This window comes from Kwoniella dendrophila, chromosome 2, assembly GCF_036810415.1.
Source record: "Kwoniella dendrophila CBS 6074 chromosome 2, complete sequence".
Lineage (NCBI taxonomy): Eukaryota > Fungi > Basidiomycota > Tremellomycetes > Tremellales > Cryptococcaceae > Kwoniella > Kwoniella dendrophila.
Window position 1 is genome coordinate 1,711,770 of NC_089477.1, and position 27,694 is coordinate 1,739,463.

General features: G+C 34.8%; 10 protein-coding genes across 10 annotated transcripts; 5 read left to right on the forward strand and 5 right to left on the reverse strand.

Annotated features, from left to right (window-relative positions):
- Positions 1-253: 253 nt before the first annotated feature.
- L201_002046 (uncharacterized protein) lies at positions 254-5,016 on the forward strand (the record flags this gene model as incomplete). The annotated part of the gene is made up of 19 exons (XM_066217826.1): positions 254-490; positions 622-933; positions 1,059-1,231; positions 1,305-1,321; positions 1,400-1,726; positions 1,798-1,849; positions 1,955-2,273; positions 2,371-2,387; positions 2,469-2,575; positions 2,646-2,737; positions 2,809-2,829; positions 2,897-3,031; positions 3,154-3,372; positions 3,502-3,677; positions 3,787-3,913; positions 4,166-4,185; positions 4,245-4,317; positions 4,399-4,516; positions 4,592-5,016. 19 exons carry the CDS (start codon positions 254-256, stop codon positions 5,014-5,016), a joined length of 2,967 nt encoding a protein of 988 aa, XP_066073923.1.
- A 291-nt stretch (positions 5,017-5,307) lies between these two features.
- L201_002047 (uncharacterized protein) lies at positions 5,308-7,898 on the reverse strand (the record flags this gene model as incomplete). The annotated part of the gene is made up of 4 exons (XM_066217827.1): positions 5,308-5,442; positions 5,557-6,911; positions 7,008-7,181; positions 7,268-7,898. 4 exons carry the CDS (start codon positions 7,896-7,898, stop codon positions 5,308-5,310), a joined length of 2,295 nt encoding a protein of 764 aa, XP_066073924.1.
- An 845-nt stretch (positions 7,899-8,743) lies between these two features.
- On the forward strand, positions 8,744-9,886 carry L201_002048 (uncharacterized protein; the record flags this gene model as incomplete). Its single annotated transcript, XM_066217828.1, has 7 exons — positions 8,744-8,805; positions 8,870-9,004; positions 9,084-9,168; positions 9,272-9,491; positions 9,593-9,627; positions 9,698-9,777; positions 9,868-9,886. 7 exons carry the CDS (start codon positions 8,744-8,746, stop codon positions 9,884-9,886), a joined length of 636 nt encoding a protein of 211 aa, XP_066073925.1.
- Positions 9,887-10,130: 244 nt separating this feature from the next.
- L201_002049 (uncharacterized protein) lies at positions 10,131-11,293 on the reverse strand (the record flags this gene model as incomplete). Its single annotated transcript, XM_066217829.1, has 5 exons — positions 10,131-10,225; positions 10,358-10,409; positions 10,486-10,511; positions 10,642-11,090; positions 11,187-11,293. The coding sequence occupies 5 exons, from the start codon at positions 11,291-11,293 to the stop codon at positions 10,131-10,133; spliced, it is 729 nt and encodes a 242-aa protein (XP_066073926.1).
- Positions 11,294-11,667: 374 nt separating this feature from the next.
- Positions 11,668-13,470, forward strand: L201_002050 (uncharacterized protein; the record flags this gene model as incomplete). The annotated part of the gene is made up of 1 exon (XM_066217830.1): positions 11,668-13,470. One exon carries the CDS (start codon positions 11,668-11,670, stop codon positions 13,468-13,470), a length of 1,803 nt encoding a protein of 600 aa, XP_066073927.1.
- Positions 13,471-13,796: 326 nt separating this feature from the next.
- On the reverse strand, positions 13,797-15,537 carry L201_002051 (pantoate-beta-alanine ligase; the record flags this gene model as incomplete). Its single annotated transcript, XM_066217831.1, has 8 exons — positions 13,797-14,260; positions 14,330-14,387; positions 14,466-14,521; positions 14,626-14,751; positions 14,842-14,953; positions 15,037-15,098; positions 15,170-15,203; positions 15,331-15,537. 8 exons carry the CDS (start codon positions 15,535-15,537, stop codon positions 13,797-13,799), a joined length of 1,119 nt encoding a protein of 372 aa, XP_066073928.1.
- Positions 15,538-16,049: 512 nt separating this feature from the next.
- On the forward strand, positions 16,050-18,312 carry L201_002052 (uncharacterized protein; the record flags this gene model as incomplete). Its single annotated transcript, XM_066217832.1, has 9 exons — positions 16,050-16,068; positions 16,139-16,323; positions 16,448-16,567; positions 16,620-16,693; positions 16,751-16,844; positions 16,905-17,188; positions 17,262-17,474; positions 17,572-17,679; positions 17,796-18,312. The coding sequence occupies 9 exons, from the start codon at positions 16,050-16,052 to the stop codon at positions 18,310-18,312; spliced, it is 1,614 nt and encodes a 537-aa protein (XP_066073929.1).
- An 876-nt stretch (positions 18,313-19,188) lies between these two features.
- L201_002053 (uncharacterized protein) lies at positions 19,189-22,644 on the reverse strand (the record flags this gene model as incomplete). Its single annotated transcript, XM_066217833.1, has 8 exons — positions 19,189-19,290; positions 19,409-19,974; positions 20,035-20,125; positions 20,203-21,815; positions 21,881-21,993; positions 22,047-22,105; positions 22,163-22,553; positions 22,631-22,644. 8 exons carry the CDS (start codon positions 22,642-22,644, stop codon positions 19,189-19,191), a joined length of 2,949 nt encoding a protein of 982 aa, XP_066073930.1.
- A 592-nt stretch (positions 22,645-23,236) lies between these two features.
- Positions 23,237-25,017, forward strand: L201_002054 (uncharacterized protein; the record flags this gene model as incomplete). The annotated part of the gene is made up of 5 exons (XM_066217834.1): positions 23,237-23,378; positions 23,488-23,792; positions 23,994-24,119; positions 24,209-24,422; positions 24,557-25,017. 5 exons carry the CDS (start codon positions 23,237-23,239, stop codon positions 25,015-25,017), a joined length of 1,248 nt encoding a protein of 415 aa, XP_066073931.1.
- A 398-nt stretch (positions 25,018-25,415) lies between these two features.
- On the reverse strand, positions 25,416-27,353 carry L201_002055 (serine/threonine-protein phosphatase ppe1; the record flags this gene model as incomplete). Its single annotated transcript, XM_066217835.1, has 9 exons — positions 25,416-25,439; positions 25,538-25,777; positions 25,915-26,006; positions 26,135-26,252; positions 26,337-26,416; positions 26,500-26,573; positions 26,680-26,747; positions 26,930-27,130; positions 27,312-27,353. The coding sequence occupies 9 exons, from the start codon at positions 27,351-27,353 to the stop codon at positions 25,416-25,418; spliced, it is 939 nt and encodes a 312-aa protein (XP_066073932.1).
- Positions 27,354-27,694: the final 341 nt, after the last annotated feature.

Here is a 27,694-nt window from a genome sequence, read left to right on the forward strand (position 1 = left end):
GAATTCAACAGCGTATTCATAATGCATTCGTAGCTCGAGCCATCTAATCCAACGTATGATCAGAAGATGATGCTTTACTTTCCAAGTGCTTTCTCTATTGATCTTATATCAAATATTTCCCTATCACGATAAAGTGTGCTGAGACTGGCAAGACAAGGATTCACAAAAAAATTTGCGAACTCTAAAGAGTTGAAAAGATTGAAGCAAGATCAAGGACAAAATAAGGCATGATATCAATTTGGTGAAAATTCCCATGGCACCCTTCGTCAGTGGATCTCAGCTAGCCAAAGATCAACTTAACAATGTTCCAACTCATCCTAACATGATCGACGCAAGACAACATGCAACTCATACTTACTCTACTAATACACCAACAGCATCTACCGTAGTAGGATTATCAGCTGAAGATTTTATCAAACAAGCTGACAATCATTGGGATGTATCTGCAACCAGTATTTTGGCAGCATGGGTAGCGACTCTGATAGGAATAGTGGGTTAGATTAGCTCCAATCATCAAACAATTCACTTCTTCTCATTATCTATCCTTTTGTAATTGCTGAAACACATTTCGTCCCCTTTGATATGGATACTAACGATCACCTGCTGTTCTCATATGTATAGTTCCTGATTTTATTATTATACTCTACTGTAAGATTAAAATGGCGTAGAATATATTTACCTAGATTAAAATTACGAAAACCATCTCAAGCACCTGACGAAAAGGAACAGGACAAGATAAAATTATCAAAATTAGATAAAAAAGGTCAAAAAGAATACATGATAATGAAATATAATGAAGAACCTGATTTTTATCCTGGTTTCAAAAGAAGAAGAAGAATGCATATCAACAAAACTAAAAGTGATATTGATGATGAAAAGTTTGAATGGGTTGAGTCGAAAGATAATGGTATTTGGGTAGGGAAAGCACCTAAAGTAAGAGAACTACATTTTTTATATTTCTTCATTCCTCTATATACTATCTACAATTTCCTTTTGTAAAGTTTCCATCTGTTTTTGGTATAGGGGTTAATGCTGAATTTGTTATAATGTTTATTCAGGCTCCGATCACTTTCTTCGGTTGGATGAGAGCGAGTTGGGAAGAAACGAAAATTGAACTTTCAGCTATTATACCCAAATCAATATGCTGTTGTTGGGATATCTTATCTCTTAGATCATGTGTTAGGAAAAAAGGGCAAGGAAAAAGGCCGACTATACTACAACAGGATATAAAGTAAGTTTTGCGACTAAACGCATTTTTCTTATTCAGATCTTCGGGTATACTGAATTATCTTACTTCGGATCAGACTTCTAAAAATGATAGGTAAGCAACTACATATCTTATCTTCACTTTATATAACTCATTTGGCTGATCAGATCGACATTCATTTTACCGTCTTAGGCCTAGATGCGGTGATATATTTAATGTTTTTACGATTATTGAAATACCTTTTTGCGACTATATCGATATTTGCTACTTTATTAGCATTTGCAAATTACTACATCAATACTCAAACTTCATATGGAAGTACTCATTCACTTTTCAATGATTCAAACACAATCACTGAAAATTCAACCTTGATTAAAAGTAATGCCGAAAAGTTTGATGGGAATATAACTAATATAATCGATAACCCTAATTTACTAACTGCTGCTAATATTACAAGTAATGCTTTATTGGTACATATCAGTTTCGAAATTATAGTTACTATGCTGGTCATTATCTTTGGTGAGTATAGTAAACATGTGTGAATTAGTGCAAAACCTTATGCTGATAATTTCTATATTAAATTCAAACAGTATTAAAAGCTTCAGCACATCATTCGAAATTAATTAATCAATGGGCGTATATGTAAGTACAGTATTACTTTTGTTGAGTATACAGATACTGTATAGTAATATATTCATGTATGAAAAGCTAAGACGGATACTGATCAAATTGATAAATTGTAATCAGGAATCGAAACGAAATATCATTTAAAACATTATTTATAACCAATTTATCAATATCTCGAATGACCAATGGAGAAGCTAAACAAAAGATTAAAACTTTAGTTTTAGGTGATTATTCAGATAAATGTAAAAGTTCAATTTGGTTTGCTGTACATAAATTAAATCCATTAGAAAGAAAAATTGAAAAATTCAAAAAGAAAGCTTTTTCAAATGCTATTAAAGCTGTTGCTTTAGAAACTTTTTATCAAGCTCAATCACATTCATCTCAAAACAAAAGTTATTTATACGATTCTTGTTGGCATAGATTTATAGGAAAAAGTAAAGTAAGTCAAGCATATTATTATATCTCAATTCTGTTAATGTTATTCGGACATTTCACATAACTTATTATTGTTCCCTTTTGCGTTAATTCCATGATAGAACGCTAGGACAAAGGTGTGAGTGCATCTTTTAATGAATCATATTCACTACCATCGTTTCATGGTCTGGGACTGATAACATACTTTGGGATTATACAGTAATGAAGCGTTAAGAGAGAAACATCAGATCGAAGAGGAGCAACAGTTGATATGTCATGAACAAGATAATCTAGATTGGAAAAGTTTGGATGGAACAGTAACAGCTGGTGAGATTATTCGCTTGCAATTGATGGACAGAAGATATTGACAGAATACATGCTCTTGCCGTCAACGTAGCTTTCGTATCACTACCAACAGCCAAACTAGCAAGAGATATACTACAAGATCGTAAAAGGGAGTTATCTCAAGCTGGATATACGTTGGAGAAGGTAAATTTTTGCGTTCAATCTATCCATTTTCACATTAATATATTTATTAACGCATTTCTTCTTGTATTTAGGCTCCAAGAACCCATAATGTCGTAAGTTTTGACTTTCAAAAATGCCCTCAGGTGTTTATCTAAAATCCATACGATTATTCTCTTCTAGCTATGGCGAAATTTAGAAAAAGATGCAAAATCTAGACATTCTCATGCGATCTTTGGTAAATTAGCGTTAATCGTAGTTTGCTTTTTGAATACTATACCTGTTATGGGTATTGTTTTATTAACAAATATTGGTATTGTGAGTTAATATCGGTCTCACAATATATAATTCATGAATTCTGAAAGTATTCAGGTCAGATCTACTATACTGTACATGTGTATTGACGAACATGCTATTTTGATTTACATACTCCTACATAGGCAATCGATCGATATCCGAAATTAGCAGAGATGCAAGAAGAATCACAATTTTGGAAAGTGATATTCATGGTTATTGAAGGCGTTTTACCTGCTACTGTAGCAGCTATATTTTCTTATTTATTACCTTATATAATGAGAGAATTAAATCGATGGTCAGGTGCAATTACAAGAGGACAATTGGATAAAGATCAAACCAGACAAGTGTTTATTTTTCTTCTTGTAAGTTTCTATCTATCTAAATCAATAATCTGTTAAAAGCACAGCTTGTATCCAGTCATGTCATATTCATCGTTGTTGCATCTACAACTTAGGAAGGAATCGCTAATTCAATTTGTGAATTTATACTAGATATCAAACTTCGTGGTTTTCGCTTTAATTGGTGTATTATACGAAACCATCTCAGGAATATATTCGAAAATTGGTCAAGAATCAATTCAAGATATATATACAAGTTTAGGTGATCTACCAGCAAAAATCACAAGGGCTTATATCTCTCAGAGTTTATACTGGTTTTCATGGTATCCGTGGGTATCATCAAAAAAATCAATTTATTCATTAGAAGACTCCCTCGTCTCTCTTGGGAGATACGGCCCAAGACTTGCGATGGCTAATTTTGTAAATATTAAACAATAGGATTCGATCTATAGTTATGTGGTTACAATTGCTTCAAGTACCTAGATTATTACTAAAAACTCCTCAATTACTCAAATTTAAAACGCCTCAAGATTTGGCAGAAGTTACTTTAGCTATACATTTCGAGGTGAGCCAAAGATTCCCGTCAGTCTTTATTTGATAATAAGAATCGCTAATATGAAAGTGATTCATCTTATAGTTCGGTAAGTGATATGGTTCAAGATGCTACAAAGGAAGTATAGAGGCTAATTATCGTTTATGTATCGTACGAGTTCAGCTTTGGAATACTCTCTTATTGTAAGTACCATCAGAATGGATAAGGGCGGCTCAATTATTGCTCAGCTGATATATTTCGTTAAAAATTGTCCCCTATCTATAGATATTCGCAATGTGTGTAGGGTGAGTAGGTTCACTTGATATAGAAAACCAAATGACCAAGTGACTGATTTTGATTTTAGTCTTATATACGCTCCATTGGCTCCTATAGTAGTGATCGGAGCGACATTACATTTTTGGTCTGCGCATATTGTGGTAAGCACATTTATTTTCACACATTCAGCTCGTTCCGATTTAGTGAAATCTAAAATTCCTAAAATTTGCTTGATTATACAGCATAGTCAATCACTGAAATATGTTAACGATGCTAAAGAAACTGATGGAGAATGTTGGTGGGTTATAATCAATCGATTATTAGTCGGTACAGTCTTGATGCAATGTTTAATGGTTTTGAGTGAGTTGATCATCTAATCTCTTGAAATAAACATGGCTTCGTTCTTGAGTTAATAAGTATATCCAATATTTCCAGCTGTAACTTTAAAAACTCAATCACCAGCAATGGCAGTAATAGCAGCTTTACCTATATTTTTGATTTTTTTATTCAAATTATATTTAAATAAAAATTATAATTCAGATATAAATATAGTTATACCTTCTTCTTCTGCTTCTTCTTCATCATCAACATCATCATTAAAAAAAGGAAATATAGAGAAATTAGACAATGAAGAAATTTTTTTAGAAAAATATGAACCTGATATATTAAAATTTGATTGGATGCCAAAAGGTAAAACAGTTAAAAATAGAAAATTAATGAATATCGCTAAGAAGAAAATTCCTGGTTTACAAGAATTAATGTATGTAAAATCTAATCCGAATTCAAATTCAAATTCGTCAAAACGACAATTTAGAGCCAATAAACAATTGAAGAGGTTAAAAAACAAGATGTATTGGTAATTGGCAATTATCTTAGTAGATGATAAATGGATAAATGATTTTCTTGTATCGTAATTATAAAAATGGGATAAGCCATATCGAAACTTTATTATCAATTACATTACAAGAGTATCAAAAATGATGTTGAGATTGTTACAATTTAGTGCATACAAATTTACAATAGAATATACAACGAGAATACAATTGTACAAAATTTGATTATCTCCACTTCTATAAGAGCAGATCATGGTTCTCAGTAAACCTTATTGATACTGGAACTTTTGTTATAGGTATCCATTTGAATACGATTGACTACCTTCGGTTCAAGATAAAAGTACCTTCATATCCAACGAAATTTTCAGGTGTATAAGTATCTCTCCATCTTCCAACGAAAATATCACCTGCTAAAACATAACCTCTATAAATCCATTTTCCACGTGAATCGGGCTACATATATGATATTTATGAAATATGAGCGAATACTCAAGTTAGCATTCAAGCTGAATATCATTCAAAAAATAGAGTTAAATTTTCCAAAAAACAAAAAAAAAAAAAACTTACAGCATATTCTTTAACTAAACTAGCCATACCATCCCAAGATCTAACTCTACCTTTTAAAACGAATTTACCCCATGCAGAATGACCTGTACCAGTTAATAATAATTCTAAACCTGAATCTTCCAATTCTTTTTCATTTAAATTATTTAACATTTCATTTAATTCTTCTTGTGAAGGTACAATTTCATATCCTTTTATAGCTTCAATTTGTTGTTTTAAAGTTTCTTTTAAAGTTTCAGCTTCAGCTAATTCTGATGCTAAATTACTAAATGTATTTGGTGGTACATTTGTTGATGGGAATCCTGCATTAACCATTGGTCCTTTTAATGGTAAACCTTCTTTCTCTTTTTCTTTTTTTTCTCTTCTACGTTTAGCATCTCCCTGCATAACATTATCAAGAAGATCATCTTCATCTTCATCTTCACTATCGCTATCACTATCATCGGAAGAAAATAGCTTATTATCTTCCGATTGCTTTTTGACCCAACCAATTTTCCTTACATAAGTTTCTTTAATTCTCCAAACTTGAGCTTGTTCACCATATGGACCTTCATAAAGAGCTCTCGCATGTCCAGCTAACATTTCTCTAAAAGCATCAAAATCAAAAAATGAAAATGTACCTTCCCAACAACCATCAAATGATCCTTTCCAATTTGATGATTTTAATCCTAATCCTTTGGTTGTATTTAATGGATCAAAACATGATTTTAATCTTTTAAAATCTCTATCATGTATAATTGAATTTCCAAGTAAAAAATGTTGTTTTCTCGGTTCACGTGAAACAAGTGATGGTGATCCAGGTCTAGTTGGTGCTCTACTTGTTGGATTTGAAGGTAATATCATACCTTCTGTACCAGGCATTATACCATCAACTAATTCATTTACTCTGACTCCATTCGTTATTTGTCCATGTTGGCCATGTTGACCACCATTTGGGTATTGATGTTGATGTTGTTGATTATGATGATTTTGCTGATTAGCTCCTCCACCTGCACCTCCAGTAGCATTTTGTATTGACATAAAAGGTGGGGTAATCATATCCAATTCATTTTCTGAATCACCATCAAAATCTTCACCTGGTTTCCTATAAAAAAATCTTAATATTGCAGCATGTGCTAAAAAAGGTGGACATAATGATAGTTGTCTACCAAAATGTTCAATTTGAACTAATCTTGATTTTGGTGTCAAGTCCGCTATAAATGGATTTGATTCATTTTGAGGAGGTAAAGGTTTTGATAAAGGTAAATCTGGTATCGTCCATGGTGCGAAATATAATGGATATTGTTGGGCAGCAAATACATATGGTCTCAATACAAACATTCTTTCTTCACGCTGTTCAGGTGTTTCATCGGGAAGGCCTGAATAGTATGGGAATATATCATGTGATTAGTTAAGTCTTTGTTCTACTTGTATATAGCTAATATAGTCGCAGGGTAAAAGAAAGTACAACTCACCAGATCCACACACTAGCCAAGCTATCCACATTGCTAAGGATCTACCAGGTGTCTCGGCAGGATAACCAGGTTCGACAGCTGCTGCTAAGAAATGCTGTTCATGATATAGATCCAAGAACAGAGGTAAATTGACAGTCGCTTTTGGTCCAATGAGATGCTGAATGTTTTTACCATCTATAGCGTCGATGAGAGTACTGTTAAGCGAGATGTATATACAAAATAACGTCGCATATAGCAACGAACAGAAATAATAGACTTACCATTCTCAATTAACATGAAATAAATAGTCCACAAATCTTCATCTTCAATATCTGAAACATCTCTTGAATCAATCATATCTTTTAATCTACATAAACATTGAATTCTCTTTTTTAATTCTTTTGTTAATTCTTGTGCTTTTAATTTATCATCTTTTAACTTTAATCCATCTATAACTAACATCCCATCATCATCGTTGTCATCTAAATCTTCATTATTATCATTATTAGATGTTGAAAGAACAATCTTTCTTCTTCTTTTTTTCATTCTCTTTTTACGTATTTTATCATTTTGTAATTTTGAATAATTTGATGAATTTGATGAACCTGAACCAAATCTTCTTTCTGGTGCTTTTATATCAAATAATGTTCTGAATAATTTCCCATATAATCTTGAATTATTTAAAGATGATATTGAATCATTTATACTTTTACATGATAATAATAAATTTGTAGGTGGTATATTATCAAATATCGTTGTTTTGTTTATACCATTCAACGATGTAGATGAAGATGAATTTGTCGATATACTACTACCACCACCACCACCACTAGGATTAATACTTGATAAAGATGATAATGATAGATGAAATGATATTTGTGAGATTATTTCTGAAGGTATTTGATCTAACATTTTGGTGTTGATTGATTGAACGATATACTTTGCTTCTATATATATGTGTATATTTAATGAGAGTCTAGTACGTATGCTTTGATACGCTGATCTCAATACTGCTTATATCACAGTGGTGATCTATGAACGTTCAAGATGTGATGAGATAAGATGATCAAGATATATAGAAATGTATGTGTATGTATGTAGGTATAAGAAATGTCAAATGACCTGAAGTTTACATTCAAGTGAGTAAAAGAGGGAGGTTCGGTTGATTTATAACTGGTATAACTGGTATGTCGATCTTGTGAGTTTCCGAGTTGTTTTGTAGACCCGCCAATAAAGGGTAACTAGGGTCCCAAACGGTGTTCTGTCGGCTCTGCCTTGTTTTGTTTCCTATAACCTGGAATGCCTTAAGGTTAAATCCTTACCTTGATCCAATTCCTTCCTGCTCTCTTCTGCGTTCTGCTTGATCATTACAACTATCAATTGTACGTTAATCCCATTGGCGGCCCGCTGTAGAATTGTCTTGGCTCCTTCTTCACCCTTAAGCTTTATAATCTCATCATCACGAGGTTACAGGATTACCTCCGATACGGGATATTTCCCACGTGGACAGTACTCACCATTACGCCATCGTATATACAAGTTGTATAAGTTATATATGACAGCATACATACCTCTGGCAGGTCTCTTGCACGACTCCCCATATGGATGCTGATGCTGATGCTGATGCTGACACACGAAGTTTACTACTCATCTCTTAAAAGACACAAACTTCAAGCTATTCATACACTGACATCCTTTTCTCACATTCCCCTGTAATATCTTATTCTCATAAAGTGAGAATCGATACACAAGTCACAATGTCACTCCCCAAATCACTTACATTCCTTCGACAAGGTACAGGTGATCAAACACTTGATATGTAGGTGTTAGATTTGCATATCGATTTCGAATTTCGTGATAATACTGAAGCCGATCACATCTAGCTATCTTGATCCACTTTGTCCATTTTGCGCAAAAATACATAAGTCACTCACTGCGAATGTTTTACCTCTAATCACAAAAGGTGGGAAATACGAAGGTAAAATCGGTCTAGTAGCTAGACTTTATCCTCAACCATTGTAAGTGGAATCGAAATCTCAAAAGCCAACTTTACAACGAAATATAAGCTTTTGTACCTATATTGATATTTACTCTAAGCCACTACTTTGCGGTATTTCATACAGAAGCTTTGATTGTATTCGGTAAACTCTACCCAACCTTGTTCTGGGATTACCTCGGTGCTGTAAGTGTTCTCTCAAGTAATCACATATCAATTTCCCCTCCTCCCTTTTTGAAATACCTAAAGCTAATAGTGACACTATTCTCTTTTTGATCATTCTGATCAGATATTCAAAACTCAATCAGAATATTTCAATCAAGCAGCATCAAAATTAACCCCTTCAGAAACACGTGATAAATTGATCCATCTAGCTGTTGATTTGCTCGAAAAGAATAATAAGATTGATGGACCAAAATCAAAAGTTTATGGTGAATTAAGAGATAAATTAGATGTTAAATCAAGTCCAAATGGTGGTAATGAAGCCACAGATGATTTCAAATATTTACGTGGGTATAGTGAAAAAAAATCAATCATACATTATTTGCTTCATCACATCCTTGCCCCACAAAAATCGTGGCTGATTCTGAGGTTCTTTTTACCTTAATAGTCAAAGTTGGTCGACAAAATAGTGTTCAAGTCACTGTAAGTTTTTACGTATCTAACAGAGCGAAGTCATATCCGTCAACTGACCTCTAACACTTATAATGAATAGCCAACCGCAATTCTCAATGGATTAAAAGATGAATCTGTAAGTTCTTCTTGGGGTAAAGAAGAATGGGAAAAATGGTTCTCGTAAGTGGTTGAAAGAATTTGTCCCATGATAACTTTGATTGGTTTAGATGACTGATTCTGCTTATATTCGATCTTTACCATTTCTTATAGCGAAAAAGTTGGAGCGTAATCGCACCCATTTGAACTTTTAAAATTAGTGAAATGTTTCAGGATAAGATAGTAATTGTTGAGTTAGTTCCACAGAAAGTTGATTGAAATGTGATCTTCCCATATACGATTTGGTGGAATGAAAGCCCCATCTCAAAGTACAATCTGCCACGTATTGCGACGATATGGGGGTTCATGAATGGTATGTATGTTATACATGTTTCATGATCGACTTTGACGGCGATTTCGTACATACATCTCGAAATCTAAAAATCATCGATACTTCTGTTCAGATCTGCTTTAAGATGTTCTTTCATTCCTGCAGGTAAGATAGGTTCACCTTTGTCATCTACCACGTATCCTATCGAGCGGTAACATGAGGTTCTGTTAGTGAATTCATTCTTGTAATTCAATTATAGTCACATGGGAAATGGGATTTGTTGATCTTGTCTCTTGAGGAAATTGTGTTTGGGATAATCAGTTCAGAACTCACTGAAAGGCATCTCGATTGATTCGTATTTGTTGAATGTTATTGTTGGGAAGTCCTACATAGTTACAATGTCATATGTATCAGCTTTTGAGCAGTACCCAATCTTGCAGTTTGTAATTCTGTCAACTCACAGTATAAGGGATTTTATCAAGCGGTACTATCAAAACAAGATTCGAGGGGATAGTCATAAATCAATTAGTATATCTTAGTTTGTCAAAGCTTCAAACTTCATATTGTTGATCCCCTTATCTCTCTGATCCATAATGAAACATGTAAAAGCTACTCACTTTGATCTTCAATAACTATTTTAGTCACACCAACAGCTGTATCAGTTGTCATTTGCTTTTCACCTAAATGTCTTGAAGGAAAACCTAATTTTCTTAATTCACCTGTTCTATCTCTAGGTGGATCATCACCTAAAATACCACCATATAAAAATAAATCAAATTCTTTTTCATCTTTTGGTTCAATTATTTTTTCTGCACGTGGATCTAATAAACAAACTTTTTTTTTATCTATACCATTAGATTCAATAAGTTGTAATATTGATTGTGTAGTTGGAAAACCTTTTTGTGAATTTGATTCTAAATGTATATTATTATTACCAGTTGTACTAGAAACTGTTTTTATTGAAGTTCCAGATAAATAAGAATTTAAAGGTGGTATTGAAGTTGATGATAATGATGTAAAATGTACACTTGATGAAGGTCCAACTAAATTTAACATGTGAGAATATCTATATTGACAAAGATAATCATCAGCTACATTTCATATTATTTATCATTGAGATCCTCCAAGGGTCATCCATTGAAGTAGATACAAACCAACTTACTCCAATTTAACCCATTCAGGTAATGCTTTGGTATTCTCGTCATCTTCTTCCATATGTTCAATAACATATTTGAAGCCTTTCTTGGTTTGAGATTGAACGTCAGTCATTCTTTCGTGTGATTTCTTTGGTATGTTTGACGATGAGATCGCAATGATAAATTTGCAGATATCGTTCAAATAAAATCCTGGCAGTCGAGTTGAATCCAAGTCTTCCAATTGACTTTTGACCAAAATTAAAATACCAAAATTACCTATTCAGGGTGAATAAAATGATGATACCGACGGAAGGTGAAGTGGTATCATGGTATATATAGCTTTTTGCATTTCTCTCTTAATATTGCACGAGGTGAGTTTCGCTACATCATATTCGCCAGCATTCATAACGTTGACCCCACCTGTAGGAAAATATCGAAATAACCTAATAGGCCGCAGAATATCGTGCTGTGATTGGTGATATCCAATCAATTCTCAATGTCTTCAACATGTCAATCGATATAAATTGGTCATTACTCAATACACCTTCATCTTTTTCTTCTTCTGAGGCTGGTCCATCAACATCAACGCGTCGGGCAGATACAACAGATCCATTTAGCAATGGTTATCCCGGAGCAAGTTCATCATCATCATCATTTGGAAATATAGAAGATTTAGATTCTACAACTGAAGGAATAGATTTTACAAATGATTTATCAGAATCATTAATCAATTTATTAAATGAACAATTAAAAACTACTAAAAGACCATCATTTATTGGACCTATAACAATAACATCATTTAATTTTGGTGATTTAGGTCCAGAATTAGAAATTAAAGATATTAGAGATGTTTGGAGAGTTTTTGATTTAGGTGATGAACAAGGTGATGAAGAATTACTTGAACAAGAACAAGCTGAATTAGAAAAACAATTTAAAAAGGATGAAGAATTAACAAATTCTTTAAGAGGGGTTGAAAGTAAATTAGATAATGAAAGGTATGAATATATAGCTGGAAATAATATAGATCAAGATACGTATAATAATAATAATGACGATATTGGAGTCGATTATAATGATAATTATCATCATCATCCTCACCTAGATGTTAGATCGACTATAAAGAAGAAATCCAATAATAATAGGCATAGTCATTCAGGCTCACAATTCCAATCACAACCTCATTCATTATCATATTCAAGAAATCAACCTCCTACCTATTTCTCTCGATCTCACTCACATTCACAATCACAATCACAATATCCTCAGATACCCAGATCAATCTCTAATCCACATGTATTATCATCGAACATAGCAGGAAGTAGTACTTCGAATTCAGGTAAATCATTTATACCATTTCCATTTGATCCAAATTCATCTGGATTAAATGGTATCGTTAATCATAATCATAACAATAATCAACAGAATGATTTTCATGGATTTAATGGATTTAATCAAATGAGCGCTTCTTCAGCATTATTTTCACCTGGATTAGGTAGAAGACCAGCATCAATTGCAAGTTTACCTTTAAATAGACCTTCATCTATTGTGGGTATGGGCGTCGGATTAAATAGTTCAGCAAGTATATTATCGCCTACCCATATTCATACACATGGAAATAGAAATAGGGATAGAAGTAATACGAGAGATATTTTGGATTTAGATGAAGAAGAAGGAATACAAATCATACCTTTAACAAGAGAACATTCTTCTTTTGAATTACCTATATCATCACCACCTGCAAAACCACCAAAAAATTTACCACAACATAAAGAAACCAAAAGAGATATACCAAGTTTACAAATTCATTTAAATTTAAAACATAAATCAAATTTAAATTTATGTTTATTAACTTCTTTACAAGTTAATTATCCATCAAATTTATTCATGTCTTTACCTTTAAAATTATTAGTTACTGGATTTGAATTAAATTCAGAATTAATTATTGCTTATTCAAATGAAAAAAATAGATTACATTTAACTATTTTAGATCAACCTGAAGAAGAAGAAGAAGAAGAAGATGATAATCTGAATGATCAATCTCAACATTCTCAACATCAACAAAATAATAATAATAATAATAATAGTTATTATAGATCATCAAAAAGAAATAGTATGTTGTTATTGGATAATCAAAAAATTCCAATAGGTCAAAGATTATTACCTAATTTACAAATCGAATCTGAAATTGGACATTCAGATGCTCATGTTTTAAGGAATGTAGGTAAAGTTGAAAGATTTATTGTTGATGTAATCAGAAAGACTTTGGTCGAGGAATTAGTTTTCCCAAATTTCCATACAATCGCGTTGTGATCACTAAGTGGAAGAGTACCCTGTAGAAAGAAGAATTTTAAGTATATCCCACCACGCTATAATCTGCTCAATTGATTGATTGGGTCAATCTGGATAGAAGACTAGTGTTTCCGATTCAACAGTGCAAATTAAAATATAACCGGCATTTATATATACCCCATATTAGGACATAGTATTGCATAATGCATCTCATAACATCTATTCTGTCTATGATGTTGCGTCTAGAAGGCAGTAAATCCTCCTAGAACTGAAATAACAAGTTGAGAGTCATCCTCAGTATTGCGCACGTTGCAATTCATCTATCGAAAACACCTTGTACGCTCAATCTAACTAGTTTCCCAACCAACCAATAGATTATCAATTAATCTAGTTTTACCCACCCAGATAGCACCAGCAAGAACAAATTGTTTATTTTCACCTATAGGTCCACGTATAGGTTGAAAAGTATCTTTATCAAAAGTTTCAATATAATCCAATTGTAATTCTACTCCTTTACCTTTTGGTTCAGTTGTTTGAGGAGAAAGTATACGTTCTTGTTCATCTAAAATAATTCTCGTCGAAGCGGCTATTAAATCTTCTCCCGTTATATCTTTTCCTTCGGCAGTCTCCTCAGATTCATACAATTTCTTAGCAGCATATAAAGCTTTATATAATACTGGTGATACGTATAATTCCGAAGGTGTTAAATATGCATTACGTGATGATAATGCCAATCCTTCTGAAGATCTTGTCGTAGGTAATATATGTAAATTTGATGGTGATGGGTGCGATAGTAAGAGGTCTTTGACCACTATAGCCGAACACGATGTTAGATCTCTATTTATCTTATATTAGATGTAAAGATGAACAATGAGCATACGTATTCGTAACAACAATGCTTGCTGTATGTCCTTCTGTCCAAAGTAAGCATGATCAGGCTACAAAAGCAAGAATCACATATTATCAGCTTGACTAACCGATAACTAGGTCGGCAGTAGCTGAACGACGTTACTTACCTCCACAGCATTGAATAGCTTTGTACAGACTGTAGCTACCCCCTTGAAGAATTGAGCTGAAGATGGGAGGAATGTTGGTCAGCTTTCCCAACGAAGACAGGAGTATATCGAGATCATCTTGCAAGCCGCGCCAACGTTAGCGAAACAAGTCGAGACTCACGCCTAGAAGCACCTTCCATAACGTCTGCCCAACCTCTTACATCAACTTCCACACCTTTGTGATTTCTCAGATCTTGCAATTCTCCTTTCAAAGGATACATCACATCAGGTGTAGGTGCAAATATCACTAAAGGACTTTCCGTTATAACATGTGAATTACCATTGCTTGAATTCTTATCTTTATCTGTTGGTCTAAACGATTCATGTTCCGATACACCTAATCCACGCATCTGTCTTGGTGATATTGGTGGAGGTAGTATTGATTGAAGTAGCGATAAGTCACGTTCAAAAGTTCGCGGATACGTAGAAAGGTCTTCATGGGGAGCAAACTAGGATTAGATCAAGATATGAAGTCAGCTATTAAAGCATCAACGATAGTGTGCTATGCACCTAGCTGTGCGGTGATCCTCACCTGCATCGGATTGACGAACAGGGTCATCACTGTTAATGAATGACGAGCTAGAGATGTGCGGACTATAGAGTATTGTCGATATATTTAAGCGTGAGCTGAAGTGTCTCCGACATGCATATTCAATGTAGCTCACCTAAATTTAGATGTCCTTCATGCAGTGCACCCATCTATGTGATATAACCCGGTGTCAGCATTGAGTGTCATGCAATCTGGAACGATTTTCCCATATGTCATACATATCTCATTGTAACGATGCTTTCCTTATACCTTTGCTGTTACACGAAGCACACTCACTGTAGGTACAACTCCTACTTCCAAGCCTTTTTCTCTAGCTTCCTTCCTCCATCTTCTCAGCTGACCTAAAGTCCTTATGACAGGTATATGTGGATGACCATTTCCATTCGATGCATTCCTGATGAACGTTCTTGGTAGTACTTTATTTATTGATGATAATGATGAAGGTCCGGCTATTCCGGCTCTCACCAGAGATAGTGAGAACATGATTGAAGAATCCTTCAAGTTATATGCGTAGGCCAGCTTGCTTATATACTTTTTGACGTTGGTTTACGAGAGTAGAGTATACGATATGTGAATGAATCGAGGGTAGGAATAGATACTTTTCCGTGGGGAAACTTGACTCGAATATTGATATTTTGGGGTTGCCTAAAGAAAAGAAAGAAGGAAAGACATCATCGTTTCATATGTTATCAACAATATTAATTTTGGTGAAACGTAACATTCCCGGAGCACCGGACTATGCCGAGAAGAATAACGAGATCGACCAATGGGCGGTGATACCCGCTTACCGCCTTGCTATAACTTAGGGGCATAAATAAAGTATTGTATCTCATTCGGCTTCCCAAGTTGTAACTAATGTAACCTTTGGTCAGAGGAAAGTTGATAATAATGTTCAACTGTTGTTGCAAAGGTTACCTTCAAGCTTTCTACTAATATTGTATAGAGGTCCACTTACTTCTATTAGACAGACGAAAGGGAACCTTAGTACGCTCAAAATGGATTTAGATGATTTAAGTGAGTTATTCTCCCGTCTAACTAAGTAGTCAAGGGATGTAAGTTGATAATAAACTTCTTCCTGAAATAGCCGTTGACAACACATACCAGTTGGGTGGATCGGATGATGAGAGGGAAAGAGCCAAAAATGCCGCCTTGATAGAAGAGCTGGATAGAAAAAAGAAGTTTAGGCGTATGGCTGTACCTACAGATGATAAGAAAGTTAGAGAAAGGTTAAGAGCTTATGGTGAACCTATAACTCTGTTCGGCGAAGGTGTAAGTGCAGTTTCTTCTGAGCATGATTTGTCAATATACGAGACCTATACTGTTCACAGCAACATGAAGGACTGGGAATAGTTTATCGCGATATAGCTAACCTATTCTTTTCATGCTTACATAGCCTGGTGACCGACGAGATCGTCTGAAGTATATACAAGAACAGATAGAACAAGCGAGAGGAGGAGATGGCATGGCTGTGGATTCCGATTCTGATGATAGTAGTGATTCAGAGGAAGAAGAGGTAAGCTTTCAATGGCGCTTTGCGGAAACCAAGCTTATACATTCCTCCGTAGGGCGAGTTTTATACGGAAGGATCAGACGATTTACTGGAAGCAAGGAGGAAATTGGCGAGGTATTCATTATTTAGGTAAGCCGTGTGTCTTTGACCTCTACCTATTGACGATTAGCTAACGCTTAGGTTTAGAGCACGTAAGCGTATAGCGAGACAGAAGATAGAAGTAGGATTACCTCTAGGGAAAATAGTATCTTTGCGTAAAGAGGTGTTCACGGAATTGAAGGTGAGCTCGCTATCGCTTCAGTATATTTACATAAAAACTCATTCCCATTTTATCTATCAGACCTTCAATAACTTAGGTTCCCAATTTGGAGACGATCGACCTTTATCTACTATAAGATTTTCACCTAATTCACAGTATATATTAACCACATCATGGACAGGAGATACAAAAATATGGGATTTACCAAATTTGAATTTAGTTTCGACAAAAAAAGGTCATACGGATAAAATTGGTGGTGCAGCTTGGCATCCACAAGCTACTTTACCTGGAGGTATAAGTGAAGATGGCCTTAATTTCGCTACGGGTGGTGGGGAAGGTACTGTCAAATTGTGGTCAATGACCGGGTAAGTTGAATTTGACCCATTGAACCCAAAAATCATGTTGAGAAAACTAACAACCAAGCTTTTTTCTTCATAGCGATAAACCAATAGCGACGTTATCAGGACATGAAAATAGAGTAGGAAGAGTAGCTTTCCATCCTTCAGGTTCATATTTAGGGTCAGCTGGATTTGACGGTACATGGAGATTATGGGATGTAGAAACGCATAAAGAATTATTGATACAGGAAGGTCACAGTAAAGAAGTTTATGCTTTGGCTTTCCAGGATGATGGTGCTTTGGTCTCTTCAGGGTGAGTGACAGAATCTAATCAGATTTTCTGGCTTTATCAGCCGTTTTCAATCTGTTGTTGGTAGCTGACATTGGTATTTTGTTTTCGGTGAATATAGTGGATTTGATGGAATAGGTCGAGTGTGGGATGTGAGGACAGGTAGAACAGCAATGGTACTTGATGGTCATGTTAAAGAAATCTTGGCAATGGATTTCGCACCGAATGGGTAAGTAAGATTTCAACTTGGGTGCTTTGTAGCAACGGTCTTTGGGTTAAATAGTTCAGAAGAATCGGTATTTCAGAGATGGTTATGCTAATATTCTAATTTTCCACTCACCATAGTTATCAAGTCGCAACAGGTTCAGGTGATGATACAGTACGAATATGGGATTTAAGAGCATTGAAAACACAATATATAATTCCTGCACATAAATCATCTGTATCTGATGTAAGGTTTTTTAGAACTTCAAACGAATTATCATCTTCAATCAATGGATTAAATGGTGATGCTCAAAAAGAAGAAGAAAAAGAAAGTAAAGGTAATGTAAAAGATACATCAATGGATATTGATCAAGATTCAAATCAAGATAAAGTAGAAAAAGAAGTTAAACCAAATATGTATGGTAATAGACCACAAACTACTTCAGGAGAATTATCAAAATCTGGATTATTCTTAATTACAGCTGGATTTGATTGTAATGTTAGAATTTGGTCTTCAGATGAATGGTCTTTAATTAAAAATTTACCTACAGATGCAGGTAAAGTAATGTCTGTTGATATTTCATCAAATTCAAAATTCATTGCAAGTGCAAGTTATTCAAGATCATTTCATTTATTTGGTGGTGATAATAGTTTATAATAAAATATCAACATGTCACAAAAAGCTTGCTTAAGAAAAACAACTAAGTTGACAGGACCTAATTTGTTTGGCATATATATATATATATATATATATAATATATATATATATATATGTATGTATGTATATTATAACTTAGAACTTATAACACAGAAGACAACCGTTAAAGAGTATAATTTGATCCACTCCTTTGTAACGGCTCGTTTTCAGGAGATATAGATACGAAAGCTTGTAGATCCTCAATTCCTTTCAAGTGGACGATAACTACAGAAGTTTCGATAGGAGTAAATGGAAAATCATTTACATCCCATCATATATGCATTAACTAAATAAACGATGATACGAAAGATTGAATACAATGGCATTCAGGTTGAAAAAGCCGGGCTTTGTGGTTATAATTTATCATTCTTGATGAAACTTTATGTGATACGGGCATCGGGTTAGTGAAGTGAACGACTCACAAAAATTCGCAATACTTGTCCCGCAGGTCAGATGATAAAGAGGAATAAGGAGATGCATACAAGATTGAAGTAAAAAGTGACGCTTGCTGACTTACTTTTATTCATCGTTGCCAAGACAGTATATTGAATCAAGTATGAATAAGGATCAGCTGACATGTTTAACTTGAAATCATTGAACTAACAGAGTATTCGTGCGAAAATAATGAGAAGAGAAGTTAAAAAATAGATGGAATCATGGAGCGGACAGGGTTAAAGGACACGGCCATGAGATTGAGGTGTTTATTGTCACATGCCAGAAGTAAATGTGAATATGTGTTTCAAGACTAAAGCAATTTCATAATTATATAACAATACAAATTGAGTGATTCAGATTTTTTTACCAAGATTCCCATAACTACCCCAAGAAATACCTATTTTACGCTGTAGTTTCCTTCATCCTGTTCATGAATTCAGAAATTTTACTGAAATCTATAGCTTGACCATCAGATTCGATAGCAGTGACTAAACCATCTAACATCTATCAAACGTCAAAGATGGATGATAATCAAAGTGGTTCATCAGCTTTCTACAAACCCCCTTCTTCTAAAAGAAGCCCCCCGGAAACAGAATGTAGTAAAGAAATAATAAAAACTTACAAAGTCAACTTTATCAATAGGAACTTTAGTTGATAAACTAATTAATTTTTTATATTTAAAAGTTTTACCGATATTTTGATTTTCTAAAATTTCAATTTTATTTGACAACAAATTATATATTCTATCTTCCCATAAATTTATTCTTCTTAATTTGATTAAAGAATTTTCTTCACCTCTTTCAGGTAATTGAATTTCTACATCAATGTCTTTACCATTCATATTCGTATCATTATCTTCTTCTTTGATATTATCATTTTCAAGAACAACTTGTTTAAACGATAAAGGTAATTCAGTTTCACCTGAAATCAATTTTCTTCCTGTCCAATCTGCCTTTTTTTCTTTCTCATTTGTAATTGCACTCAAGTAGGTTTTCAAAGATTCTATACGTTGATTGATCAATTCTGATTCACCAACTCTAGTTTGAGCTCGATGTAGTTGTTGTCTTTTATCAGCTAATGCTTTTGTGGCTACTCTAACTGATTGTTCGGTGGCATTTAATTTCGTCTGCTTGTTGACCATTTCAGTTGAAAATGTTGATGAGATAGTTTCGAATATAGCCGCGATGTCTATTTGATTCAATGATTGTCAGTTTGAGCTCCATGATTATTCACTATTCGACAACTGACTCTTTTGCACATCTCTACTCTTTCTTTCAGGTTTTGGCACTTCAGATTTTAGGCTTGACACAATAGCTTCTGCAGGTGAAACTTTGAGTAACTATAAAACATGTAACTTAATTAGTGACATGAACTCCCCTATCGAGGCGAGTCAAAATTGCAAACCGAAAGATTTACCTCTATATCCAATCCGAAATCGGAAGGCTTGAGACCTAATTTATTGGTTTTACCTTTATCTGCACCGGCATCCAATAAAAGATTGACTAAACCTTTGTTACCTACTCTAGCAGCTATATTGATAGCAGTGTCGCCATGAACATCTTGAGTGTCGATCAAAGTTTTCAAACTAATTGATCCTGAGTTCAATTCTGATGAACCGTCAATATGGTCATTGTTACCATTCATAGCACCATTATTTATATGTGTTTGGTGTTGCTGTTTCTGTTGTTGCTGTTCCCTTGCAACCCATTCTAATACGTTAGCCATATATGATCTAGCAGAAGTTGCTCGACCTTTAACTCCAGCTACCATACTGATATGGTGAATTACAGATTTATACGAATGATCTAGAGTTTTAATTGATGGTGATAAATGTTCTAATAGTTGATAAAATTGTCCAGATTCATATTGATTTGTAGTTAAAACCGATCTGATCAAAGGTGTTTCACCAGCAAAATTACCTTTATGGATATCTGAACCTAATTCAATCAATTGTTTGGTTATTGACAACTTTGATAATGCACATGCCCAATGTAATGCTGTATGTCCTTGATTATCAATCACCATATCGATATCAAATTCATTAGGTAATTCTTCTGGACCTAGACCGAATACCTGTCTAACGTCAATATCATTTTCTCCCTCTTCGCCGTCTGCAGAAGTAGTGAATAGAGATAGTAATCTCGTACGAGTTTTCGTGGTATTGGAGTTTGGTCTGGGTCGTATTGGTTTATTCGAAAGTCTCATTGCGTGGGGTAGAGGTTGAGAATCTCTAATATCGTCTGATGAATCAGATGCTCCATCATCAATATCTTCACCTTGGTCTTCTTGCTGAGGTGGCTCGTGCTGCTGTTGTTCGATTTCGCCATTAATGTATGCGCCATCCTCTGATTTCTGTCTTTTAGCCGGTGGTGGACCCATATCAGTATCAAGAGTATAGTTGATAGCTTGATAAGAAGGTGCAGGATGAGGATGACCGTATTGATCAATGTACATTTCGGCACCACTCGGAGGTAGACCTAATCCATTGATATCTGCTGCTGAACCTAATGAATGGTTATGATGCCCATCACCACTTAGACTTGGGGTCATGGCCATTGCTATACCTCGTTGGTTATCACCTTGTCCAGGATATAGGTGTTGCTGCTGGTGCGAAGGGTAATACATCATCTGCTGATTGGGGTATCCTATTTGAGGATGAGGTGGCATGCCCATGATTTGATTATGTTCACCATTGGACGGCGCAAATTGGGGCTGAGGAGGTGGTGGTGGTAGTTGACTGGCTTGGATATGAGGATGACCGTGAGGGAAAGGGGAAATCACTCGCGTATCACCAGATGCGCCAGCTTGATTACCAGACATTAACGAAGGATTATAACCTGCCATACTTGAGGATGGCGTTTTACGACCTGCTCGATCAGGTGTTCCGGTACGAATCACCGGTAAAGCAGCGATGGCTGTTGGTGAGGGAATGAAATCGAATACCGGTGCAAGGTAAGATGTTACACCGTATTGAGCAGCAAGATCTTGACCTCGATCGAATGGTATCCATGTTCCTTGATATTTACCATCTGCAGCATTAAGCGTCAGTCACGACGTCTTTAAGGGTGTAAGGGGTTTGAGTAATTTCACTCACAACCACCTTGAACTTTTTCATGTACTCCCGGATGGATTTCCTTTTCGAGGATCTTGGTTCGAGCAGATTTATGTATACCTGCTACCTTGAGAATTTGGGTAGCATTTACCCACCTGATTGAGGGTTGTTAGCTTAGAACGATAGTCTGCAGAAAACAATAACCTACGAATCGGATTGTCGTCTCATGACGGATATACCTCGAATCATAGCTTCAAATACGGGTATCTAGGTGAGGATGTCAGCGAACTTCTGATTATTGGACATTCGAAATTGTCAGCTTACACCTGAATATACACTAGCATAGACTTTAGCCTGTGCTGTACCACCAGTCTGAGTCAAGTTGTTTGGTCCTTGACCTGGTACTGTACCCATGACAGTACCGAAGACATTTTGATGTTGTTGTTGTAATTGTTGTGCTGGTGTCAGGTGCTGATTTTGGATATTTGCGCTAGGTGGTGGTTGCATACTTTGTTGATGATTTATACCTGGACCTAAACGTGGTTGAGGTGGTGGTGGTGGCTGTTGCTGTTGAGGATGCGAATGTAAATGAGCAGGTAAAGTATGTAATGGTGCAGGAGTTTGTTCAGCTGCTCCTCCTCCTGCAGAAGGTGATAAAGAAGGTAACAAGGATGAATGTGAAGGTGTTGCAGGAGGCTGATTATGTTGAGTCGAGCTATCACAGAGAAGGGTTGTTAGCTTGACCCGGTAAAGAAAGGACGGCGTGTTCTGCATTTTGAACAAAGGACATACCTTGAAGCTTCCATTTTGAGATTATGGCTTACGATCGATCCGTATAGAGAGATATATACAGTTATACTTGATAGAAAAGAAAATCTATCAAGATATGCTACTGATGCGGATGTTTCCTATTCTCTTACCTATGATTGTTCCCTATTGAAAGATGTAGGTTTGAATAAAAGGATTAATAGGTAAGAAAAGTTATAAGTTATACGGGATTGTATGGACGTGTTGCGTGTTTCTTGATACTCAATGTCCATGTTCATCAAAGTATTATAAAAGCGCGTTCGCGTCTCCTTTTTACGCGTATTCAATTATTCAGTACATAGTAGTATTATTACAGGGTAATCTTAATCTTGAGAGAATGCAGAATGGCGAGCAATACAGGTGTGGCAAAAGGCAAAAATTGATATCTTACAGGGCTACATAAATAAGGTAATCCTGAAAGATCTTTCTTGGATATTTTCAAAAATATTGGTTGATACTTGAGATGGAGGATGTCCACTTTGATGGAAAAACTTGTGATTTGCGTTGATGCATGTTAATCACTTGATACTTGTTTTAAACAACAAAGCTAAGTTCATTTATTCTCACGCAGTGAACACAATCTCTTAAAAGATGAGTGCCGAAGCTTCCTCTTCTGGAATAAGTAAGAAATCCAAGAAAAACAAATCTAAAGCTACCGAAGCTACTAATAATGGTGCTGGTGAAAGTGAAACACAACAAGTTGATAAAAACAAGAGACATAGGAAAGATAAACGTGAGTTATTTGGCTATCTCACTTGAGCTATGTAATTGAAAGCTATACAATGGATATACTTGCAATAAATATACTGATATGTGATCTTGTTATTGTACCGTTTATATAGCATGGGATACAGATGATATAGATCATTGGGAAATACCAAAATTTGAAATTTCATCAAATGATCATAAACCTTTTTTAGAAGAATCAAGTTTTGCATTATTATTTCCAAAATATAGAGAACAATATTTAAGATCAATTTGGTCTTCTATAACATCAGAATTTGATAAATTTGGTTTATCGTGTGAATTAGATTTAGTTCAAGGTCAAATGACTGTGAAAACAACAAGAAAAACTTGGGATCCATACATTATTTTAAAAGGTAGAGATATGTTAAAATTATTAGCTAGAGGTGTTAATGCTCCTCAGGTAGGTTTATCATCTTTTTTTCTTTTTATTCGATCTCTTCGCTCGCTTAATCGCCAATTGAAATCTTGCATTTCATTACCCCGCTTATCTTCCATCATGATATCCACCGTTTATCTCCTATCTCAGTCTTTTCCCATCATCTCATCCGGGATGCCCTACTCAGCTACAAAATATATCATACTGACTAAGCTATCCATATAGGCAATCAAAATCTTACAAGATGGTATAGCGTGTGATATAATTAAAATTGGTGGATTAGTTAGAAACAAAGAACGATTCGTTAAAAGAAGACAGAGATTAGTAGGACCAAATGGAAGTACATTAAAGGTTAGTCATTGCAAATGCAAGAAGTGTTTGTTCTCGTTGTGAGAAGGAGAATAATTCAAATACTGATACTTCATTTCATTATTCAACAGGCTATCGAACTCTTGACGGAATGTTACGTTTTAGTACAAGGTAATACAGTATCAGCAATGGGATCATATAAAGGATTAAAAGAAGTTAGAAGAATTATAATTGATTGTATGAATAATATACATCCAATTTATAGAATAAAAGAATTAATGATTAGAAGAGAATTGGCAAAAGATCCTAAATTAGCTAATGAATCTTGGGATAGATTTTTACCTAGTAAGTCGTTTTTTTTTTCTTTGGGTTCAATCTTCAAGTGTTACAAATCATTCTTAGGATTTTACAAAGCGTGATTGTCAATTATATGCAAAGAATTCTAAGCTAATTCAAAATCTATTTGAAATTTTTCATAGAATTCCAAAAGAAACATTTATCTACATCAGAGAAAACAGCCAAGAAGAATGCAGCATTGGAACGACAATCTGAATTTATTGATTCAAATCCAAATTCTATACCTATAAATACAACGACGACAACAACAACTGATGAACAATTATCTGCACCTGTACAAAAGAGAACACCTTTCCCATCAGCTGCAACTGCTTCAAAAAAGAAAAAAGTATATACACCTTTCCCACCTGCACAACAACCATCAAAATTAGATTTACAATTAGCTTCAGGAGAATATTTCTTAAAACCACGTGAAAAAGAAGCGATTGAAAAAAGAAAAAAAGCAGAAAAACAATATGAAACTACTAAAGCTCGTCAAGCTCAGAGAGAAGAAGCTTTTATTGCTCCTGTTGAACATAAAGAAGATAGTGTTGATGAAAGGAGAAAGAAAAGGAAGAGAGCTACTGCAGAGGATTTAATGTAATTTCTACAAGTTAACGCGATTATAATTCGGTAACTTGGGTAATTTGCTTGTCAAATGATTAATTATCAATTACTTTTGCATATGTATACATGTATTGTCTTCCCTTTCTCTGTCTTGTCCAGTATATCACAATTGGTTAAGCTACGTTTATGAAGCGTTGGTAGGAAGACCGTATGTATGGTGTTCCAACATATCTGGAGTCCAAATCAAATTATCAAGTTAGTCATCTTGAATGCATGGTATATAAAGATGATATCATATATACTATGATGTGATTATTGCGTGTGTTTCTCTATAATGGAAAAAGATGAATTGACTAAAGCGATACAACATGATTGATATAAGATAAGGTTCGTACAGATTGGGTTGTTAGATGAATCAAATATTGAAGAAAGTTTTTATACGAAATAAGATGGTGTTCCCTAAAATAGACGAAAACGGATTAAATTCAGTCAGTCTAATGAGTGGAATCATCATAAATACGGAGTAAAATTGACAAGGGAGGAAAGGAATAACTTACCATTCTTCTTAATGCTGGATTTTTTAAATCTGTATCGTTTTCTCTTGCAGCACCATAAACTTTAAAATTTGTTTTACCATTTTCATCAACTTGCATTATAGATGCCGAATTTCCACAACGATAACAATAATTTGGTGCTGACCAAACTGTAACTAAACTATTATCAAACATATGTTTATATCCTTCTTGAACTAGTTGATGTGCTCTTGCTATCAAATTTAATGAATTGACGTGATTGAACTGAAAAAAAAAAATAGCAAAAAGGAAGTTTGGGATTGAGTTAGTATTCAATATTTCTTCTTATACAGATCTACCAAATAATATATGTATTTGATGGAAAATGTCGTTTAGGGTTGAAATGATCTCTGCTAACTCACCTCTGCAGTGACTTTTCCACCAAATAACCATCCTGCTCCACGAGGACTGACTGACCACGATTCTACTTCATCAGGATCCGACCACATCAAATCTATATGAGAAGAAAACGATCACCAAGTTAGACAGATATTATCAGTTTGACGATGCGACAGGCTTGATGACACAATGTATGTCTTGATAGTAGACCCGAAAATGCAAGAAAGAAGTTGTACTACTTACCGCAGAAAGCTCCTTCATGAGGCACTTCTTGAGCTCTAGGTATTATCCTCACCTGATCTAATGTTTTGATATCAGGTGATAAACCGCCATGTACACACAGTATAGAAGAATCAATGATCTGTAAGAATGGTCAAAATTAGCTTGTTCCCGGTTATGGTCGTGAACAGAGAAGCATGGGGCGCTTTATGAAATTTTTACTTACAGCTGCCAGGTTTAGATGATCAAACAGTGTGCAGCATGCTTTCCATACTGATGGGTTACCATATTTCTGCATACACTCGTCTGAACGTATCGGGTCACGACAAATCAGCTCTCTCCATTTGGCGAAAATTGCAAGACGTAGCCAATCAATCGCTTTGACTTACCATAAAAACCATACACCTGTGTGATTTGACGAGATTCATGGTTACCTCTAAGTAACGTTATTTTATCTGGATACCTATGGGAATGAGGGAAGATTTAGTCAACGATCTTTCTTACCCAAATATGTCACGATACAACGTATGATGATAAGATCAACTGAATAAAAATCAAAAATTGCTTACCTTGCTTTATATGCTAGCAATAAAGACAGCGTTTCCAATGAATAATATCCTCTATCGACAAAATCACCCTATAGAAGAAGGAGAAACATTAATTAGCAATTCCATTCTTAAATTGATATCAGTCCGAGCTTTGCAGTAATATCCTGAACATCCGATATTATTCTAAACCAGCTCTACCGAGTTTATGAATGATTTCGATAATGAAATAACCAGAATAGTATATATACACCTAATCTCTTTGCTGACTCACCATAAATATATAACTCGTTTCAGGAGCTTCACCACCTTGTCTAAAAATTTCTAAAACATCCCAAAATTGTCCATGTATATCACCACATATCGTTACAGGTGATTGAACTAAATGTACATTACTTTCTTCCAATAATATATCTCTAACACGAGCACAGAGTAATTTCATTTGTCTTTCTGGTAAATGTTTACATTGTCGAATCTGTTTTTGATTATTTGATCGATATTTAAGAAAGAAATCGATTTGACATAAGGATGAATCAGTTCATCAAGGAGGAAGGGGTGACAAAGCAGTGATATTGATAAGAAAGAAAGTATAGTATCATTAGTATTTTGCTAGATTCCCAATCCAACAGATTGACGATAGAATCAGATTCACTTACATGCGCTATCCATTGATCTGGATCTGAAGCCAATCCAGTCATTTTTGCTTATAGCTCGCGAAGACTATTGACAGACTAGTCGATCGATTCAGATAGTGTTTGTTTTAACTTGATAGATTGACCTAAATATTTCCGGTAACTTTTGGTTCGACCTTTCGTAGGGTCTGAAAATCTAGAGGATAAGATAAGACCTCTTTTACTTGGTCGAAGATCGTGTAATATGTTTGTTTCACTGCTTGAGTGTGAGTATTTTGCTATTAATTGAGCCAGCCCTTCTATGGGGGTATCGCTATATGCTACAAGAAACTTGAAATTTGTTATGGGCTTTAGACTAATTTTGAGATTACCTAACGGTTCATCGTTCATCAAGCGTCAAGCACATT